We start from the raw sequence: 18,187 nt of genomic DNA, 5'->3' as shown, positions 1-18,187 counted from the left end.
GGGGAACTATACAAAAATGAGGGGGTTAGTTAGACAAAAGTTAAAAGCTACAGTGACTAAAGTGAAATCCCTGCAAGTTGCATGGGCCCTTTTTAAAGACACCATAATAGAGGCCCAACTTCAATGTTTACCCCAAATTAAGAAAAACAGTAAAAGAACTAAAAAAGAGCCACCGTGGCTTAACAACCAGGTAAAAGAAGCAGTGAGAGATAAAAGACTTCCTTTAAAAGTGGAAGTCAAATCCCAGTGAGGCAAATAGAAAGGAGCACAAACACTGCCAACTTAAGTGCAAGAGTGTAATAAGAAAAGCCAAAGAGGAGTTTGAAGAACGGCTAGCCAAAAACTCCAAAGGTAATAACAAAATGTTTTTTAAGTACATCAGAAGCAGGAAGCCTGCTAAACAACCAGTGGGGCCCCTTGACGATGAAAATACAAAGGAGCGCTTAAAGATGATAAAGTCATTGCGGAGAAACTAAATGGATTCTTTGCTTCAGTCTTCACGGCTGAGGATGTTAGGAGATTCCCAAACCTGAGCTGGCTTTTGTAGGTGACAAATCTGAGGAACTGTCACAGATTGAAGTGTCACTAGAGGAGGTTTTGGAATTAATTGATAAACTCAACATTAACAAGTCACCAGGACCAGATGGCATTCACCCAAGAGTTCTGAAAGAACTCAAATGTGAAGTTGCGGAACTATTAACCAAGGTTTGTAACCTGTCCTTTAAATTGGCTTGTACCCAATGACTGGAAGTTAGCTAATGTAACGCCAATATTTAAAAAGGGCTCTAGGGTGATCCTGGCAATTACAGACCGGTAAGTCTAACATCGGTACCGGGCAAATTAGTTGAAACAATAGTAAAGAATAAAATTGTCAGACACATAGAAAAACATAAACTCTTGAGCAATAGTCAACATGGTTTCTGTAAAGGGAAATCGTGTCTTACTAATCTATTAGAGTTCTTTGAAGAGGTCAACAAACATGTGGACAAGGGGATCCGTAGACATAGTGTACTTAGATTTCCAGAAAGCCTTTGACAAGGTCCCTCACCAAAGGCTCTTACGTAAATTAAGCTGTCATGGGATAAAGGAAGGTACTTTCTTGGATTGAGAACTGGTTAAAGGACAGGGAACAAAGGGTAGGAATTAATGGTAAATTCTCAGAATGGAGAGGGGTAACTAGTGGTGTTCCCCAAGGGTCAGTCCTAGGACCAATCCTATTCAATTTATTCATAAATGATCTGGAGAAAGGGTAAACAGTGAGGTGGCAAAGTTTGCAGATGACACTAAACTACTCAAGATAGTTAAGACCAAAGCAGATTGTGAAGAACTTCAAAAGATCTCACAAAACTAAGTGATTGGGCAACAAAATGGCAAATGAAATTTAATGTGGATAAATGTAAAGTAATGCACATTGGAAAAAATAACCCCAACTATACATACAACATGATGGGGGCTAATTTAGCTACAACGAGTCAGGAAAAGATCTTGGAGTTATTGTGGATAGTTCTCTGAAGATGTCACGCAGTGTGCAGAGGCGGTCAAAAAGCAAACAGGATGTTAGGAATAATTAAAAGGGGATAGAGAATAAGACTGAGAATATATTATTGCCCTTATATAAATCCATGGTACGCCCACATCTCGAATACTGTGTACAGATGTGGTCTCCTCACCTCAAAAAGATATTCTAGCACTAGAAAAGGTTCAGAAAGAGCAACTAAAATGATTAGGGGTTTAGAGAGGGTCCCATATGAGGAAAGATTAAAGAGGCTAGGACTCTTCAGTTTGGAAAAGAGGAGACTAAGGGGACATGATAGAGGTATATAAAATCATGAGTGATGTTGAGAAAGTGGATAAGGAAAAGTTATTTACTTATTCCCATAATACAAGAACTAGGGTCACCAAATGAAATTAATAGGCAGCAGGTTTAAAACAAATAAAGGAAGTTCTTCTTCACGCAGCGCACAGTCAACTTGTGGAACTCCTTACCTGAGGAGGTTGTGAAGGCTAGGACTATAACAATGTTTAAAAGGGGACTGGATAAATTCATGGTGGCTAAGTCCATAAATGGCTATTAGCCAGGATGGGTAAGAATGGTGTCCCTAGCCTCTGTTCGTCAGAGGATGGAGATGGATGGCAGGAGAGAGATCACTTGATCATTGCCTGTTAGGTTCACTCCCTCAGGGGCACCTGGCATTGGCCACTGTCGGTAGACAGATACTGGGCTAGATGGACCTTTGGTCTGACCCGGTACGGCCTTTCTTATGTTCTTATGTTCTTATGAAGTCTAAGTCAAGAACTTGCTACTCACTGTAAGGAGCTCAGAGAACGTTTTTTGGTGAGATAATTTTGCTTGCTTCACACCTTCGTTAAGAGGCTGTTCCAGCTGGGCAAAACATTTCTCAATCTCCTTCTCCAAAGCCTTGATCTTGTCCTTCACAAAGCCTTCCAAGCCGCTCTGCTGATAACGATCCTGCAATGGCAGAAGAGCACAAGACACATCATTGCACAGCTGATGCTGGAGGCAAAATAAAGAGACACACCAAGATTTCTTCTCCCTAGAAACCGTAGCACAGGCCTGGGTTGTCAGCACCAGATGGGAGGCATCTAGAGAACACACTGTGCTGGAAGAGGTGGTGTCGCCCGTCCAGCTGGGGTGCTCTGAGTCAGTACTGAACCAAAGCCCTAGCGTGGCATCAGGGGCGGCTCTAGAAATCACGCTGCCCCAAGCAGCGCGGTGCGCTGCGCCGCCCTTCCCCGGTCCTGCGGCGGGTCCCCTCTTCCCGCAGCTCCGGTTGAGCTCCCGCAGACACGCCTGCGGCAGGTCGACCGGAGCCCGGGACGAGCGGACCTGCCGGAGGCATGACTGCGGCGACTGCCCGGGTCCCGCGGCTCCGCTTGACCTGCCGCAGGCGTGTCTGCGGGAGGTCCAGCCGAGCCGCGGGACGAGCGCCCCCTCCGCAGTCATGCCTGCGGCAGGTCCGCTCGTCCCGGGCTCCGGTCGACCTGCCGCAGGCAAGTCTGCGGCACGTCCGCCGGCCCAGACTCCCGCCCTCCCCGGCGACAGGGGACGCCCCCTACATTTTGCCGCCCTAGGCACCAGCTTGTTTTGCTGGTGCCTAGAGCCGCCCCTGCGTGGCATGATGCTGGGGGCTGCGGGAAGGAGAGGGGGAAGTGACAGCTGGGCAACAGGGGAGATACAAGGTTTGGCTGCCTTTGCAGATAAAGCCTGTAGTGGTTTTAAACATCAATTATAGATGGGGGGAAAGAACAGAATCTCTGTATCTTTTTCCTCCTTTCACTGCTTTACCCACTCACAGAACACAATGGGCGCAGGGATACATTTTTGTCCCCCGGTGATATGGGTCCAGTGCAGGGGTGAAAGTAACTTACAGGACTTACTGGTACTGCCGGAGTCCTGAGGGGGGCGTGGCCTCATCCAGAAGAGGCGTGGCCTCTCAAGATTTAAAGGCTCTGGGGAACCAGCTGTGGCTGGGAGACCCAGAGCCTTTAAATCAACCAGGGGCTCCCAGCTGAAGAGGTGGCTGGGAGCCCCCCAGGGCTCAGGGGCAAATTAAAGGGCCCGGGGCTCTAGCCGCCAAGAGGAATCCGGAGCTTTGCGGAGCTGGGGCACGTATTTAAAGGGCCCAGAGCTCCTGCCACTGAGGGAAGCCCAGAGCCCTTTAAATCCTGGCCCAGCCCGGCTGCCAGAGCTGCGTCCGGGATTTAAAGGGCTCTTGGCTGCCCGCAGCCGCGGGGAGCTCTGAGCCCTTTAAATCCCAGCCCCGGCCTGGCTGCCGGAGCCGTGGCTGGGATTCAAAGGGCTCTGGGCTGCTGGCAGCGGTGGGGAGCTCTGAGCCCTTTAAATCCCAGCCCCGGCCTGGCTGCCGGAGCCGTGGCTGGGATTCAAAGGGTTCTGGGCTGCCTGCAGCCGCGGGGAGCTCTGAGCTCTTTAAATCCCAGCCCCTGCCCGGCTGCCAGAGCCGGGGCCAGGATTTAAAAGACTCTGGGCTGCCCGTGATTTTCAATCCCTGCTGTGGAAGTCGATGCGGTCCAGCATGGGGTACTGGCTCTTGCCAGTACGCTGTACCGGACCGGACCGGCTTACTTTCACCTCTGGTCCAGCGGTGAGCATTTGGGAGGTAATGCTTGGTGTGACATCATCAAAAAGCCCAACCGGCCAAGTACAGCAGGGCCTTGGACAATGTGGGCAGGGGCGGCTCCAGGCACCAGCATGCCAAGCGCGTGCTTGGGGCGGCAAGCCACGGGAGGCGCTCTGCTGGTCGCCGCAAGGGCGGCAGGCAGGTTGTCTTCGGTGGCATGCCTGCAGAGGGTCCGCTGGTCCCGCGGCTTCAGCAGACCTCCCGCAGGCGTGCTGCCGAATCCGCGGGACCAGGGACCTCCCACAGGCAAGCTGCCGAGGGCAGCCTGCCTGCTGTGCTTGGGGCCGCAAAATACCTAGAGCCGCCCCTGAATGTGGGTGTGTCTCCCCTAGGGAAAATAGCATGTTTCAGCTCTGACACAGTTTCACTGATGCTGCCAATGTAGTAAGCTGTAGTGTAGAAAGGGTGCAGGGATTTCTACCATGTCATCATCTAGCCCTGCTCTAGGGACAGAACTCAGAGCCTCCTGCGTCAAAAAGTATAGTCCCTCTCCCTAGTTTGAACTACAGAACCATCCCCATTAGCAGTCAGCAGTATAGGGTCTATGGCACATAACTGAACAGCTACAGCTCCATCCATCAGGGTGCAGTGGTGCATTTACACACTAGTCAGCTCATTACTAGATTTTTAGAGCAGATTTGCATTTGTTTCCTGCTAGGAACCATGGGGTGAGTGGCCCAGTTCAAAGGAGCAGAGATGGAACGGGGAGAAGGCAGAGTGCAGAGAAACTGCTGCAGTGGGAAGAGAGGGGAATATTCACTGCATCATCACTGTGCTAGGAGTGATGCAAATTGTAGTGCCCAAAGCTCTTCCAGCCATACCACCATGTCTTGTGTGGAGTTGAAATTCTCAGCCAACAGGACAATGCTGAGAGCCTCTGTCACATAATCCACTAGCAGCTTCTTCTTCTCTTTCAGATAGATATTCCTGACATACTCTCTCAGCTTGGGGATCTCTGGAATAGCACAGAGAGGCAGAGTTAGGCCTAGTCTACACCGAGGATGACCTAGCCATGGCGCTCAGGGCTGTGAAAAATTTCACACCCTGTGTGTTGTAAGTAAGAACATAAGAACGGCCATATGGGGTCAGACCAAAGGTCCATCTAGCCCAGTATCCTTTGTTTTAAACCTGCTGCCTATTAATTTCATTTGATGACCCCTAGTTCTTGTGTTATGAGGAGTAAATAACACATCCTTATTTGCTTTCTCCACACCAGTCATGATTTTATAGACCTCTATCATATCCCCCCTTAGTTGTCTTTTTCAATCTGAAAAGTCCCAGTTTTATTAATCTCTCCTCATACAGAAGCTGTTCCATACCCTTAGTCATTTTTGTTGCCCTTTTCTGTACCTTTTCCAATTTCAATATATCTTTTTTGAGATGGGGCAACCAGATCAGCATGCAGTATTAAAGATGTGGGCATGCCATGGATTTATATAGCGACAAAATGATATTTTCTGTGTTATTATCTATCCCTTTCTTAATTATTCCCAGTATTTTGTTTGCTTTTTTGACTGCTGCTGCACATTGAGTGGATTTTTTCAGAGAACTATCCACAATGACTCCAAGATCTCTTTCTTGAGTAGTAACAGTTAATTTAGACCCCGTCATTTTATATGTATAGTTGGGATTATGTTTTCCAATGTGCATTACTTTGCATTTATCAACACTGAATTTCATCTGCCATTTTGTTATCCAGTCACTCAGATTTGTAAGATACATTTGTAACTCTTCTCAGTCTGCCTGGGACTCAACTATCTTGAGTAGTTTTGTTTCATCTGCAAATTTTGCCACCTCACTGTTTACCCCTTTTTCCAAGTCATTTATGAATATGTTAAATAGGACTGGTCCCAGTACAGACCCCTGGGGGACACCACTATTTACCTCTCTCCAGTCTGAGAAATGACCATTTATTCCTACCCTTTGTTTCCTGTCTTTTAACCAGTTACCAGTGCCCGCACCATGAGAGGACCTTCCCTCTTATCCCATGACAGCTTACTTTGCTTAAGAGCTTTTGGTGTCTCATAATGCTTGTACTCCTCAATCCTCCAGCAGTACGCGCACTCTCAGCTCCTTGCGCCTCTTGCTCCCAGCTCCTCACACACCCACCTCACTGACTAACTGGGAGGCTTTTAACTAGTTCCACCCAGCCCTTGATTGGCTTCAGGTGGCCCAATCAAGGTAGCTGTCTCCATTGCCTTCTAGAAAGATCTTAATTGGCCCCAGGTGACTTGATTAACCTGGAGCAACTGCCATTTGGTTACCAGGGTACCAGGGGTTTGTTTAGCCTGGGGCTAACATACCTGTTCCTCACTACTTTACTGTAGCCATCCGGCCTTGCCCCATCACAATATATAATCCCCACAGTTTGGGGAAAAAACATCTGCACATTTAGATGCTGATTTCAACCAAATTCCTGCATCTGTGATGAGTGCCCATCACCAGTAAGAGATGCACACAGCAGATGCAGGGTCAGCACTCTGAGCAATGAAGCATTAGCAATTCATGTTGAAAGAACAACTGCATGTTACCTGACTCTTCCTTAGTGATATACTTCTCCCGCCAGTAATCTTTAGCACTGACTGTGTAAACGAGATCAGCCTTATTCAGAATTTCTGAGTCACTTGGTAATATTCTCTAAAACAAAACAAAAAAAATTCACCCACACACACACACACAAATTAGGTAAAAAGTGAGATTATTGAAGCAGCTTCAGAAAATTCATAAGAACATCAGAGCAGCCATACTGGGTGAGAACAAAGGTTCCAACAAGCTCAGGATCTTGTCTTCCAACAGTGGCCAATACCAGGTGCCCCAGAGGGAATGAACAGAACAGGCAATCATCAAGTGATCCATCCCCTGTTGCTCATTCCCAGCTTCTGGCAAGTTCTATTGTCACTGCAGAATTCCACCAGTTAGCACAATAAGTGGTGCAGTGAGTGTGAATTTCATCAGTTGTGTATCCTCAACCTACCCCATTCATATGAGGATCCAGTTCAAAACTGCGCTCTCTCCCTCCCTCCAGCAGCAAACTCCTCTGTCTCATCACACAATCTCACCATTGTTGGGGTGTTTCTCTGCAGCTTTTGCCACCAAGAACACCCTTGTGAAATCTCTGCCTCATTAGTGTCCCAGCTCATCTCTCTCCCTTTCTGAGGCCTCATTTCCTCTCTCCCTACATTACTGGCTTTGTTTAAGGAATGCTTTGTGCTCAAGACAAACAGTGCATCTTAAATTCCTAATTTCGTATTAGTGTGAAACAACTGGATTTAGGATGTTAATTTTTCATTAAGCAAACTCCGAATCAAGGATCAGCTTTGTTTGCACATTGACTTTAATGCCTTGATCCCTTATTTATGACTCAGAATCAAACCACAAAGGATGGTCAGCTCCAAACACACACATTTTTATCACTGGAGGTAAAGGAGAGTTCCCTAATGGGATTTTCAGAAGTGCCTAAAAAGGTTAGGCAACTAACTCCCATTGGAAGTTTATAGTAATTGGGCACCTGAAGGCCAAGATAGATCTGGCCCCAGAATTTAACAGGGGTTAGAACTTTGTGTGTTGGCATCGAGGTTTTTACAGTATAGTTGAGACCACCTAGAAATCATCACATCTCATGGAAAAATACTTACTTATAAATGTTAGTCCAAGGATCAACACATTTACTATTGAAATATAATAGGAATAGGTTTCCAACAACTAGAAAACTCAGTGTTATACTTTACCCCGAGCTTTGTTTTCATTCCTGTTTTTTTCTTCCTTTTCACAGATGCGTTCCTCTCTAAAATGGCATCGTGTCTGCTTTCTACAGGTTTCTACATTTGGAAAGGCAATGAAAGTTACTATAGGTAGTCACCAATATGATATCATAGATTTTAAAGCCAGCAGACATCATCTAATCTGGCTTCCAACATAACACAGGGAAAACTTCACCCAGGAATTTCTGCATCAAGCCCAGAACTTCTGTTTGAGCTAGAGCAGATCTTTCAGGGCTTGTCTATATGAACCAGTAATGGCAACTATAGGGATGTGATTTCTGGAGCCCACTAATATGTTGCACATTAACTGGCCCATGTGGACCCTGCCAGCGTGGACTAGAAGTTCCCTAGTTTGCTTTTAACATACTGCTGTTACCATGGATTAACAGTCAACATGGATTTGTCAAGAACAAATCATGTAACCAAATCTAATAGCGTTCCTTGATAGGGGTAACAAGCCTTGTGGATGGGGGGAAGAGGTAGATGTGGTATATCTTGACTTTAGTAAGGCTGTTGATACTGTCTCGCATGACCTTCTCATAAACAAACTAGGGAAATACAGCCTAGATGGAGCTACTATCAGGTGGGCGCCTAACTGGTTGGAAAATTGTTCCCAGAGAATAGTTATCAGTGGTTCACAGTCAAGCTGGAAGGGCATAACGAGTGGGGTCCCACAGGAATCGGTCCTTGGTCTGGTTCTGTTCAGTATCTTCATCAGTGATTTAGATAATGGCATAGAGAGTGCACTTAAAGTCGGCGGACAATGGCAAGCTAGGAGGGTTTGCAGGTGCTTTGGAGGACAGGATTAAAATTAAAAATGATCTGGACAAACCGGATATAAGGGGGCTGCTAACCCCTCACTGGCACTTAGTGGGGTTTTTGGCTGGCCTCTCCCAGTACCAAAAGAAAGGGGAAGGGTCGAAGAGAAATCAGGATCCTGAGACTGACAGTCCCAGGGCCAATGGAGAGAGGCCAATGCTCCATGTCAGCCTGATTGACAGGGAAGGGCGGCCAATGAGGGAGCCAGGAGCCCAGCGTCCCATCCTCCGTGTGAGAGGAGCTGCCTGAGGCGAGCGGGGCTGAGCTAAGGGGATAGCAGCAGCCGGAGCTGGGCTGGGAAGCTGAGCTGCACCGGCCAGAGCCAGAGGGGCAGAGGAGCAGCTCAGAAGCAGGCTGGGGCAGTCCAGAGCCGGGTGCGGGGAGCGGCTGGGGAGAGCGAGGGGGGCCCTGGGTCATGGGCCCAGCACAGGGAGACGCCCCAGTGAAGAGGCTCTGCAGGCCAGACTTGCGGGGGGATCGTGACCCCGACGGGGCGGGGGCGACGCTGGGAAGCAGGGCCCTGCCTCCTAGAGCCTGACGGCGTGTGGCCACCGCCAGAGCAAGTGTCCGACCCACAGCATCCCTGCGGCACGGCCAGGGCCTGGGACGGGTGAGGAACAGACTGAGCTGCCCTGACGTTCCAGCGACGCTGGTTGTGGTTCCCCTGTGCCCACAGGGCGGGTGATGGGTTTTCCTTTAACCTTTCCCGTTTTCCCCTCATTGTTTTAATCGGTTGCTGTTTAATAAACTGTATTTGCTTTGAGCTCTATGCAGTGATCAGTGGGTCAGGGAAGCTTCCAGTGCAGAGAGAGCACCCCGGAGTGGGGACACCCTAGCCCCTGCCCTAAGTGACCATGAAAAGATCGGGGGTCAAGCCCCCCAGGAATGCTGGGCCCAGCCTTGTCGGGGTTACGAGGACTCTGCCACTCAGGAAAGTGGAAGGGGAGTCCCCCAGGTCAGGCCGGCCTGCGGGTAAAGGGAGCTGGAGCGAGGACTCAGATCCTTTGGGTAGCCAATTCCACTGGGGCAGTGTAAAAGCCAGGAAAGTTCCCCACAATGGCGGGACCATTCCCCTGCTTACATGGAGAAATGGTCTGAAGTGAATAGGATGAAATTCAATAAGGACAAATGCAAAATACTCCACTTAGGAAGGAACAATCAGTTGCACACATACAGAATGGGAAATGACTGCCTAGGAAGGAGCACTGCGGAAAGGGATCTGGGGGGTCATAGTGGATCACAAGCTAAATATGAGACAACAGTGTAACACCGATGCAAAAAAAGTGATCATTCTGGGATATAATGGCAGGGGTGTTGTAAGAAAGACGAGAAGTAATTATTCTCCTCTACTCAGCACTTCTAAGGGCCTCAGCTGGAGTATTGTGTCCAGTGCTGGGCACCACATTTCAGGAAAGATGTGGACAAATTGGAGAAAGTCCAGAGAAGAACAACAAAAATGATTAAAGGTCTACTTGTGAAGTAACTCCCTTCTCTTCATGTGTCAGTATAACAATGCCTGCATCTGTAATTTTCACTCCATGCATTTCTCAGGGCTTCCATGCATAGGGACTGTCTTATTGCTCCAGTTTTACAGCAGGAGAAGTTAAGCGGCACAGAGGTTAAGTGACTAGCCCAAGGACTCACAAGGAGTCTGTTACAGAGATGGGAGGAGAACAAGGGACTTCATGGCTCTCATGTCACTGCACCAGGCCTCTCTTAGGATATTTACCCCATTCCAGCTGATGATCAACCTCCTTCCTGAACTACAAATGCCGATAGCTCTTGTAATTTTATCCTGGTTGTGGACTAAACTGTCTTTTTCTTACCCACCCAAAGCGAATGGGGGGCTCACATGTGTAGGGTGAGCAGGTGATACTTGGACTGGTCCCCTGGATACTATAAATTAACCCTGCAGCTCCTCTTACAGGTACACCCCATTGTATTTAGCAGCCCCGGGGGGGAAGCCATCTTTAGAAGATAAGACCTCTCATTTTTGTTGATGGAGAGTTCATTTTTAAGACTAACTTATTTTTTAAAAAAGTCTGCAAATACTCACGTGTTTCTCTTGTCTTTCCCTGGAAAAAAATTAAATGACACATTTAATCAGGTTTGGCAAACATCAAAAATCCTATCATGCCCCTTGCACATAATTACGTGCAGGGGGTTATGGGAAGGTGACAATACACAGTCTGGAAAGTAGGAAATGGGCTTTAGCATGTTCATAAGTATTGCAGACTGGATCAAACCCAAGGTCCATCTAGCTCAGCATCCTGTCTCTGGCAGTGGCCAACACCAGATGTTTCAATGGAAGGTGCAAGAATCACTGTAGAAAGCAACCATAGAATGACCTGTTTCTTCCTAACCCCCTGTGACACAGAAGTGAATTGGTGGTTCGCAACTTGTGTCAGATCTGACATACTCGCTACACCTCACACACTGTCATCATGATATATATCCAAAAGGTGGCTTGTAATATATCATTAATATTCTTGCGTTATGTACATACGAATGGTCAACCTACAAAGAACTTTACAGATGGGCAGGAAATATGTGACTAAAATGTGTGTAAACCAGGCATGTCAGGGGAAACTGATAAGTTTTCTCCAGACAAAGGAAAGAGGCCGACATCTCAGACTAGGTGGGTCCAATTCAATTATATCTGAGGTTGCAGGAAGAGATCATTTGCATTGTGAGTGCAAGGTGGCTGGCTTATTGTAGAGTCATTTGCAATACAGTTCTTCCCATGGCCTGTTTCTTCCTAAATCCCCTGTGACACACATACCCACTGGTGGTTCAACGCTCTGGTCAGCGGGGCTGTGAGCTCCTGGGGAAGTGCAGCTGCAGAGCCGGGGCCTGACCCGGTGCTCTGTGCTGCACGGTGGCATGGCAGCCTGTCCTGGTGCTCTGGGCAGCACGGCTGTAGCGCCGCCAGCCACCGGTGCTCCAGGCAGCGCACTAAGGGGGCAGGAGAGTTTGGGGTGGTGGTCAGGGGGCGGGGGTGTGGAAAGCGGTCAGAGTGGTCAGATGGCAGGGAACATGGGGGCAGGGATCCGGGGGGGGGCAGTCAGGAATGAGAGGAGGGGTTGGATGGGGATGCGGGGGGCAGTCGGGGCGGGGAGTCCGGGGGCAGTCAGGGGACTGGGAGCCTGGGGGTGGATGGGACAAGAGTCCTGTGGGGGCTGTCAGGGGACAGGGAACAGGGGGTTGGATGGGGCAGGAGTTACGGGGGGGCTGTCAGGAGGCATTGGCCAGTCCATCCCTGGCTGTTTGGGGAGGCACAGTTCCCCTAACCGGCCCTCCATGCAATATTGGAAACCTGATGTGGCCCTCAGGCCAAAAAGTTTGCCCACCCCTGCTCTAGGTCCTTTTCTGCAGGACTGCTGCCCAGCCATTCGGTCCCTAGTCTGTAGCAGTGCATGGGATTCTTCCGTCCTAAGTGCAGGACTCTGCACTTGTTCTTGTTGAACCTCCTCAGGTTTCTTTTGGCCCAATCCTCTAATTTGTCTAGGTCCCTCTGTATCCTATCCCTACCCTCCAGCGTATCAACCACTCCTCCCAGTTTAGTGTCATCTGCAAACTTGCTAAGGGTGCAGTCCACACCATCCTCCAGATCATTAATGAAGATATTGAACAAAACCGGCCCCAGCACCGACCCTTGGGGAACTCCACTTGATACCGGCTGCCAACTAGACATGGAACCATTGATCACTACCTGTTTGCCCGACGATCTAGCCAGATTTCTATCCCTTATAGTCAGTGATGAGCTGCCAAAATATTAACAACCGGTTCCCTCCTCCTCACCCCACGAGGGGGTCATGCCCCCCCCAGGGGATCGTGCCCCATCCAACCCCCCAAGTTCCTTGACACCCCCCCTCGGGACCCCTGACCCATCCCCTCCTTCCCTGTCCCCTGACTGCCCCTTGCAGCCCCTTCCAACCCCTCCTCTCATTCTTGATGACTCCTCAGGACCCCTGCCCCATCCAACCACCTCTTCTCTCTGTCCCTGACTGCCCCCCCACTGCCTCATCCAACCTCTTTTCCTTCCTGACTGCCCCCCGGGACCCTTGCCCCATTCAATCCCCCTGTTCCCTGCCCTCTGACCACCCTGATCCCTATCCACCCCCCCCACAACCCACCGAACACCCCCTCCCTGCTCCCTGCCCCCTTACCACACTGCGTGGGGCCGGGGCCGGGTCCGCTCGGCCGGCACCGGGACTGGCGCCACGGGGCCCAACTCCCCAGGCTGGGCCGGGTCCGCAGGCGGCTCGCACTGGGACCAGCGCCGCGAGGCCCGACTCCCTGGGCCGGGCCGGGCCGGAGCTGCTCAGCCAGCACCGGGGCCGGAGCTGCGGTGCCTGACTCCCTGGGCCAGGCTGGGCAGGGCTGGAGCCGCTCAGCCGGCACCGGGGCCGGAGCTGCAAGGCCCAAATCCCCGGGCCAGGCTGGTGCCGCTCGGCCGGCACCGGGCCGAAGCCGTGGGCCCGACTCCCAGGTCGGGCCAGAGCCGCTGGCGGACACCGGGGCCGGGCCGCAGGGCCCGACTCCCAGGCCGGGCCGGAGCTGCTTGGCAGGCGCCGAGGCCGGAGCCGCGGGGCTCAACTCCCCAGGCCGGGCCGGAGCTGCTTGGCAGGCACCAGGGCCGGAGCCGTGGGGCCCAAGCTGGGCCGGGTCCGAGCAGCTCAGCCGGGACCAGCCCGAGCCCGGTAGTGCTTGGATGGGACCGGGCTGGGGCGCTCGGCTGGGGCCAGGGGGAGCCGCTCAGGTGGAGTCGGACTGGGCCGCGCGCGCCATCCTGCCCCACCTCCCCACGCCCGGTTTACCTGCCTGCTGCTTGTTTCAGGCTTCCCGCGAACATTCGATTCGCGGGAAGCAGGGGAAGGGGAGGAGGAGGAGGGCGGAGCATTCAGGGGAGAGGGGGAGGTGAGCTGGGGCCGGGGGCCGGGTGGACAGCTGCCCAAGCCTTTGTTAAATTTAAAAGCTTTTTAGAACCGGTTGTCCTGGAACAACCAGTTCTAAAAAGGCTTCTAAATTTAACAACTGGTTCTTGTGAACCGGTGCGAACCGGCTGGAGCTCACCACTGCTTATAGTCCATCCTAGCAGCTAGGCCATGGCAGCACAGGCTGTGGCACACACTAGGTGCCAAATACAGCCCCCGGGGAGCCTGGGTGTGTACTTGGGCAGCTAGCCCATGCTGCAGTGGCTTCACTGCTATTGGCACCCGAGCGAGCTAGCTCAGAGCGAGCAGGGGTGTGGCTCCATGTGCTGCAGTCTCACCCCCGAGGGCCGTGCAGACAGCGCCATGGGGGTGCAGTAGCTTGCTGTAGCCTTGGCTTACAGAGCAGGTCTTTTAGCTCAGGCAGTAGAGGCTCATGGGTTTAAATCCTGAGATCTCAGGTTCAGTTCCTGCTGCCGAGCGTCCCAGGGACACAGTGTTACACACACAAATACCTACACTTTCATCCTCTCTAGACCAGAGGTGCTCAAACTGTGCCGGAGGGGGAATGTATTCTTGGGAGGTGCAAGATGCTTTAGGGAAAAAACACCTTACTGCACACATTGTACCCACAGCAATGAACAACTAGCAAAGCTGATTCCTCCAGACATATCAGGTCCTAGGATGATGCTGTGCATTTTGGTGGATTTCTATTCAGCTTGCCTAGCATTATACAAAGTCGTTGCCATCTGTACGTTAATCCGTTTGCTAGGAAGCAGTGTGCGCATTTAGTTGTAAACATCATCACAGTTTTGCTTTTGTTCTTATTACAAGGGATCGTTGGGTCTGTCTGAATCAATGCCTCACTGATTTCAATATTTAGTGAGTTGCAGGTTGGTTTATTTTTTATCTCTATATGTACTTGTGTGGGAAGGTGGGGCATAAATTACTACTAGACACAAAGAAGGGGGGCACGATCATATACGTTTGAGAACCACTGGTACTGTTGTGAGACACTGCAGTCAGAAACCACCAGCCAGAACAAATGGCAGATGCTTCAGAATCTGATGGGTGAACCTAGACTAAGGGGTAGCTAGAAGGAGGGGCTGCAGGAGGAAGACAGGCAGACACACTCTAAGTCTCTAAAGGGAAGGACTCTCAGTCCCTGAAGCCCAGGGATAGTCTATTCCACTACCTCTGGTATTCCTCCAGCTCCAGTTTATCAGCCTTGGCGACCACCAGAGCGATGTCATTGCACATCCCGCCTTGGTAAGCTTTGATGCTCTCTGTCAGCAGCACTTCATGGACTTTGTCCCCCAGAACTCGTTCGATGTCGGTGATAACCCAGATGACTGAACATTTACTGATGCTCTTAAGGAGAAAGAGGGAGAGAGCAAGAGGATTATACTTGGAAGCATAGGCACCGACGCTGTGGGTGCTCCAGGACTGCACTTCTGAGGAAAAACCTCAGTCTCCTAGTGAAGAGCGGTTAGAGAAAGGCGCTATGGGGCCTTGATGCTACAGGAATCCAGGAGCAGCAATGGATCCAAGCTGGGAAGCACCGTTAGCTAATATCAGGGTTGCCCCCCACTGTACAGTGTGAATGCGGTTTCGTTCTGCTAAAGCCTTCCCCAGGCCTTCCCCAGGCCACAGAGCTCACTGCCCTCTCTAGAGCTTTCCTTCCTTTGTTACACTGGAATAGTAACGTTAGAACCAATGGTTAAATGCTTTCCAGCCAAATAACATATCAACATTTTCTCCCACACATCACAGAGCTGGTGAGTCACCTCTTTCCACATTTCGTCCCTTTTGCTGTTGTAATCTCCTGTCCCAGGAATATCCATAAATACGACACCTTCCGGAATCATGTCAGACTTCGGAATCGTCACTTCCACATATTTGATTAGTGGCCACAATCGCATCTTGGCTTTCTCTTCATCCAGTGCTCGCTCCACCTCATCCATGTCACTTTGACGCCGCACATAAGGGTCCAGTTTGTCAGAGAGTTCTTTTGCCTGAAACACGATAAATAAATCAAACTCTGCCCCTCCATGGTGATAGGACCTCAAAGTCATCAGTGAACTGTAAAATTAATTGAACCATCTGCCACCTGGGGGTGCTGTGAGACTAAGTTTCATTCCCTACCATTTTACAGAGGAGGAAACTGAGGGGCCGGGACGAGCAAGAACACTCAGTGAGTCATTGTCTGAGCTGGGAATAGAGCCCAGGAAGTCTAGCCTCCTTCCAATTCTGATAGAGCTTTCACATGAGCTAAACAGCATCTCTCCCTCTGGTACTGCAGAGGACCCATGACAGAGTCACTGTAGCCCGAGGCCTGATTAACTTTCTCCAGCAGGTCCCTGGGAATGGCTATGGCTAGGGAACGGGGCAAGGAGGTGGGATGCTGGGGGCAGAGGGTTAAAGCTGCCTCTGCATGGCTGGCAGTAAAAAGCAGAAATGTTCCCTGCGGTCCTTTCCTCAGGGAAAATCCTCACTTGAAATTTGGGACGAGAAAGACAGGAAAACCTCTGAAAATCCCTAAGCTAATGTTAGGCCTGAATAAAGATGTAGCATAAAACCAGTTATGCCAACCTGACTGAAGTCAGGCTAACAGAGGTTTCTGGGTAATCCCAGAGTGGAAAAGTACTGAGAAGCAGCATTGTTTTACAGAGCCCTGGAAAACGTGAGATAAGCCTGAGATAAGCCAGGGATTGCATTCCTGGCATACCATTAGCTGTGCTAAGGACAGTGTTTGAAGAACTGATAAGAAACTCTAGTATCCCACGGTTCAGATTCTAACTCTCTGGTTGAGTTATAGGTTTGTTTAAAACTCCCCTGTATTTCTAACTTTTGGGTGTTGTTAAGATATAATTAATAATCTAAAGTTGTAGACATAAAGTCTAGGCATGTGTGTATATTAAAAGTGTCTAGTTTTAAGTTGTTAAACAAAGGGGGGTGGGTTTTGTTCAAGTGAGTGATGTATGACGTAATAAAACTGTCTATATAGGCTAATACTAAGCTGTAAAGTGCGGGCTGGTTCTCACTGGAGACGAGCTGCCCTTTATTGATGCTTGCACTTGTCAATAAAGGGCTTTTGATCGGACCTTGCTGGTGTTGCCTGTCTCTCTGTGATCAGACAACGAATTTCGCTGTCGGGGTTAAAGTCCCCAACAGCCAAGATAACATTTTTAAATTGAAACAAAGCAAAACAATTGTTTCAAAGTGATGATTCGTCACAAAGTATTGTTGGTTTGGTTTGATGACCATGATTGGAAAAAATCAGAATATCAGTTACAATTGACATTATCCTGCATAACATTTAGACTTCAACTAACCCACATTTTCCAACTGGACATTTTTTTGGTGAGGAAATGTTGCAGAGCTCTAGGTGGCAGCACGGGAGCTGCCTTCCTGCCTGGGGTGTGGAGGAGTGGGATGGGGCAGGTGGAGTTCACTCCCTCAGTGGGACAGACTGGAGTAATCTCCGTGGGGAATCCCACAATAGATTCATGCAGGAGGGGACAGTTTTGTCCCGAGTTTGGCCTATTCCAAGTTCTCTGGAAAAACCCATCCACAGCCAGCAAAGCTCATTTGTAGCAGAGGGTATGGCTACACTTACAAATCTGCAGCGCTGGTAGTTGCAGCGCTGGTCGTCCAGCTGTGCATGGCCAGCGCTGGTGTGTGGCCACACTCACAGTTACCAGCGCTGCAGTGTGGCCACATTTGCAGCATTTGCAGCGCTGTTGGGAGTGATGAATTATAGGCAGCTATCCCAGCATTCAAGTGGCAGCAACGTGCTTTTCAAAAGAGGGGGGTGTGGGGCAATGTGACAGGGACCGGGGGGGGGGGGAAGAGAGAGTGGATTTTTGGAACTGACACTGTGCAAAATCAGAAAATTTTCCCACCCCCTTACTGTTAACTGCAAACAGCCTGCATCCAACATACTCTGCATCCAACATACTCTCTTTCCCCCCCTGCCCCCTCCCCCCGTTTCTCTCAAGCAAAGCAAATACTCAACCCCTGTGAATGAGACAGGCAGGGGGTTATCTCATTTCATTGTTAACAGTAGTTACAGATTGATGACAGCAAACAGGAGCTGTTTGAAGCAGCTCCCGGTGCACGGAGCCCGGCCGAGTTGACAACAAAACCCAACCCCTTATTCTTTAACTGCAAAAGCCTGCAGACCATTAGATTGTTCACAGATTGATCACAGCAAACAGGAGCTGTATTTGTTTACATAAGCAGCTCCGGTAGAGCAGCTCCGGTAGCAACGGAGCTCCGGAGGTTCACAACAAAACAAAGAGAGGCTGCATAACAAAACAAAGGGAGTAATTTAGTTAAAAGCATTCTGGGATACATCCTTATACCCTGGAGGCCAATAACAGCGCTGGTGTGTGACCGCACTTGATGACCAGCACTGCAATCCTTATTCCCCATGCTGAGTGAGGTGTACGGCCAGCGCTGCAGCCAGGGAGTTGCAGCGCTGGAAGTGCCCTGCAGGTGTGGCCACTTA

The 18,187-nt window shown here is 50.0% G+C and overlaps 1 protein-coding gene across 1 annotated transcript in view; it reads right to left on the bottom strand.

Annotated features, from left to right (window-relative positions):
- Positions 1-18,187, bottom strand: part of LOC120393490 (nuclear GTPase SLIP-GC-like) — a 97,639-nt gene that overhangs the window by 33,085 nt on the left and 46,367 nt on the right. The window contains exons 7-13 of the mRNA XM_039518080.1: positions 15,462-15,689; positions 14,870-15,045; positions 10,797-10,815; positions 7,889-7,978; positions 6,692-6,797; positions 4,982-5,115; positions 2,309-2,470 (exon numbers count right to left, since the gene is read on the bottom strand). Coding sequence (XP_039374014.1) covers positions 2,309-2,470; positions 4,982-5,115; positions 6,692-6,797; positions 7,889-7,978; positions 10,797-10,815; positions 14,870-15,045; positions 15,462-15,689 — 915 coding nt within the window. The remainder of the gene's footprint in view (positions 1-2,308; positions 2,471-4,981; positions 5,116-6,691; positions 6,798-7,888; positions 7,979-10,796; positions 10,816-14,869; positions 15,046-15,461; positions 15,690-18,187) is intronic.

This window comes from Mauremys reevesii, unplaced genomic scaffold (genome assembly GCF_016161935.1).
Source record: "Mauremys reevesii isolate NIE-2019 unplaced genomic scaffold, ASM1616193v1 Contig20, whole genome shotgun sequence".
NCBI lineage: Eukaryota > Metazoa > Chordata > Testudines > Geoemydidae > Mauremys > Mauremys reevesii.
This window is presented reverse-complemented; position numbering and strand designations above follow the sequence as displayed.